General features: G+C 50.4%; 1 protein-coding gene across 1 annotated transcript in view; it reads left to right on the forward strand.

Annotated features, from left to right (window-relative positions):
- Positions 1–1,496, forward strand: part of Wnt10b (Wnt family member 10B) — a 4,549-nt gene extending 3,053 nt beyond the window's left edge. The window contains exon 4 of the mRNA XM_026782824.1: positions 1,038–1,496. Within this exon, the coding sequence (XP_026638625.1) occupies positions 1,038–1,496 (459 nt within the window). The remainder of the gene's footprint in view (positions 1–1,037) is intronic.
- Positions 1,497–2,040: the final 544 nt, after the last annotated feature.

The following is a 2,040-nucleotide window of genomic DNA, read 5'->3' on the forward strand; positions in this document are numbered from 1 at the left end:
GCTCTGTAGACCAGGCTGGTCTCGAACTCACAGAGATCCGCCTGCCTCTGCCTCCCGAGTGCTGGGATTAAAGGCGTGCGCCACCATCGCCTGGTTCGTACTGTCTTTTGTTTTGAGATGGGGTCTTGCTATGTGGTACAGGCTAGCCTCAAATTCAAATTCGGAACCCTTAATCTGAGTGCTGTGATCGTGGGTGTGGCCACCAAACCCAACTTTTCTCAGTCTCTCTTTCCCTCCCTCTCTCCTGAGAGGCCCCACAGAGTAATAGGATGAGGTATGAGGGATGATCACCACTTGTTACTAGCAAGCTTGTCACTAGTAAGTCACCCAAAACATGTTTAGAATCTATAGGAAGCTGCCTGATGGTACTTATCATATATTAAGGCTGAGGTAGCACATAGTATCTGATTTTATTGTTTTTTAAAATTTATTATGTATGGCAGCCTGGTCTACCGAGCAGGTTCCAGGACTGACTTCGTAGCTTCTGAAAACTCTGTCTTGAAAAACCAACAAAACAAAACAAATTTAATGTGTATGCTTGTTTTGCCTGTCTGTGCACCACTGTGTGCCTAGAGAGGGTATTGGAATCCCTGGAACTGGAGTTATAGACAGTTATATATCACCATGTGGGTGGTGGGAGCTGAACCCAGATTCTCTGAAAGAACAGCAGCCAGTGTTCTTAACTATGCAAGCACATCTTCAGCCCCGCGTATATGTGCTTAGTACTTGGCTCATTGCATAGAAACTGCTCCAGCAGCTACCTTCCCCACACTCCGCTCTTACCGGTGTTTACTCTGGAAAGAGCGCTGGCCTGGGATTTAAGACAACTGGAAGTCATCTCCTTGCTCTGTCACCAGCTAGTGATGAAAGATGAGCAAACCCCTGTGGCTCTACCTTTACAAAATGAGGTCCTTGGGCTGGTGGCTAACTTTCCTGACTGTCAACTCTTCAGTTAGGTTCCCTCCCTTCTCCTGTGTTCCCTGCTGTATTCATTTGCCACGCCCTCCATCTCTTCTCTTGCTGTTCTGATGTTCTAGGTGGTAACAGAAAATCTGAAACGGAAATGCAAGTGCCACGGCACCTCAGGCAGCTGTCAATTCAAGACTTGTTGGAGGGCAGCTCCAGAGTTCCGGGCCATCGGGGCAGCATTGAGGGAGCGGTTGGGCAGAGCCATCTTCATCGATACCCACAACCGCAATTCTGGAGCCTTCCAGCCCCGCCTACGTCCCCGTCGTCTCTCAGGAGAGCTAGTCTACTTCGAGAAGTCTCCCGACTTCTGTGAGCGAGATCCTGCGGTGGGCTCACCAGGCACTAGAGGCCGGGCTTGCAACAAGACGAGCCGCCTGTTGGATGGCTGTGGCAGCCTGTGCTGTGGGCGTGGGCACAATGTGCTCCGGCAGACGCGGGTGGAGCGCTGCCATTGCCGTTTCCACTGGTGCTGCTACGTGCTGTGTGATGAATGCAAGGTCACAGAATGGGTCAATGTGTGTAAGTGAAGGTGAGCCTCACCTCGGGACTAAGGAAGAACACTGTGTGATGGGTGCTCCTTTTCAGCCCTTTGCTCTGATTTCTGTCCAGGGATAATCATGGTCCCTGGAAGCTCAAAGTATCTACCTGGAAACAGCTTTGGGGGGAGTAGGGTCAGGTAAAATCTGCAACGAGCAGCCTTTTGTGGGGGAAGTGGTCATCATATTCTGTTCTTAAACACCTGAATGGACTAAGATAAAATGTACTGTATTGTTCCCTTCTTCTCAACCTCTGGGGTCTGTCTCTTGGGCCCAGATTTATACTCCTTTAGATAGGGAGGCTATCATTTAGCCTCTCGCCTTCCTTGAAGGATAACACTGGACGTTGTGTGGAGTCATTAGATCTGTATATAGAAAGAGACCACGCCGGGCGGTGGTGGCGCACGCTTTTAATCCCAGCACTCGGGAGGCAGAGGCAGGCGGGTCTCTGGGAGTTCAAGGCCAGCCTGGTCTACAAGAGCTAGTTCCGGCACAGGCACCAAAGCTACAGAGAAACCCTGTCTCGAAAAACCTA

The sequence above is a fragment of the Microtus ochrogaster genome, chromosome 15 (assembly GCF_000317375.1).
Source record: "Microtus ochrogaster isolate Prairie Vole_2 chromosome 15, MicOch1.0, whole genome shotgun sequence".
NCBI classification, from domain to species: domain Eukaryota; kingdom Metazoa; phylum Chordata; class Mammalia; order Rodentia; family Cricetidae; genus Microtus; species Microtus ochrogaster.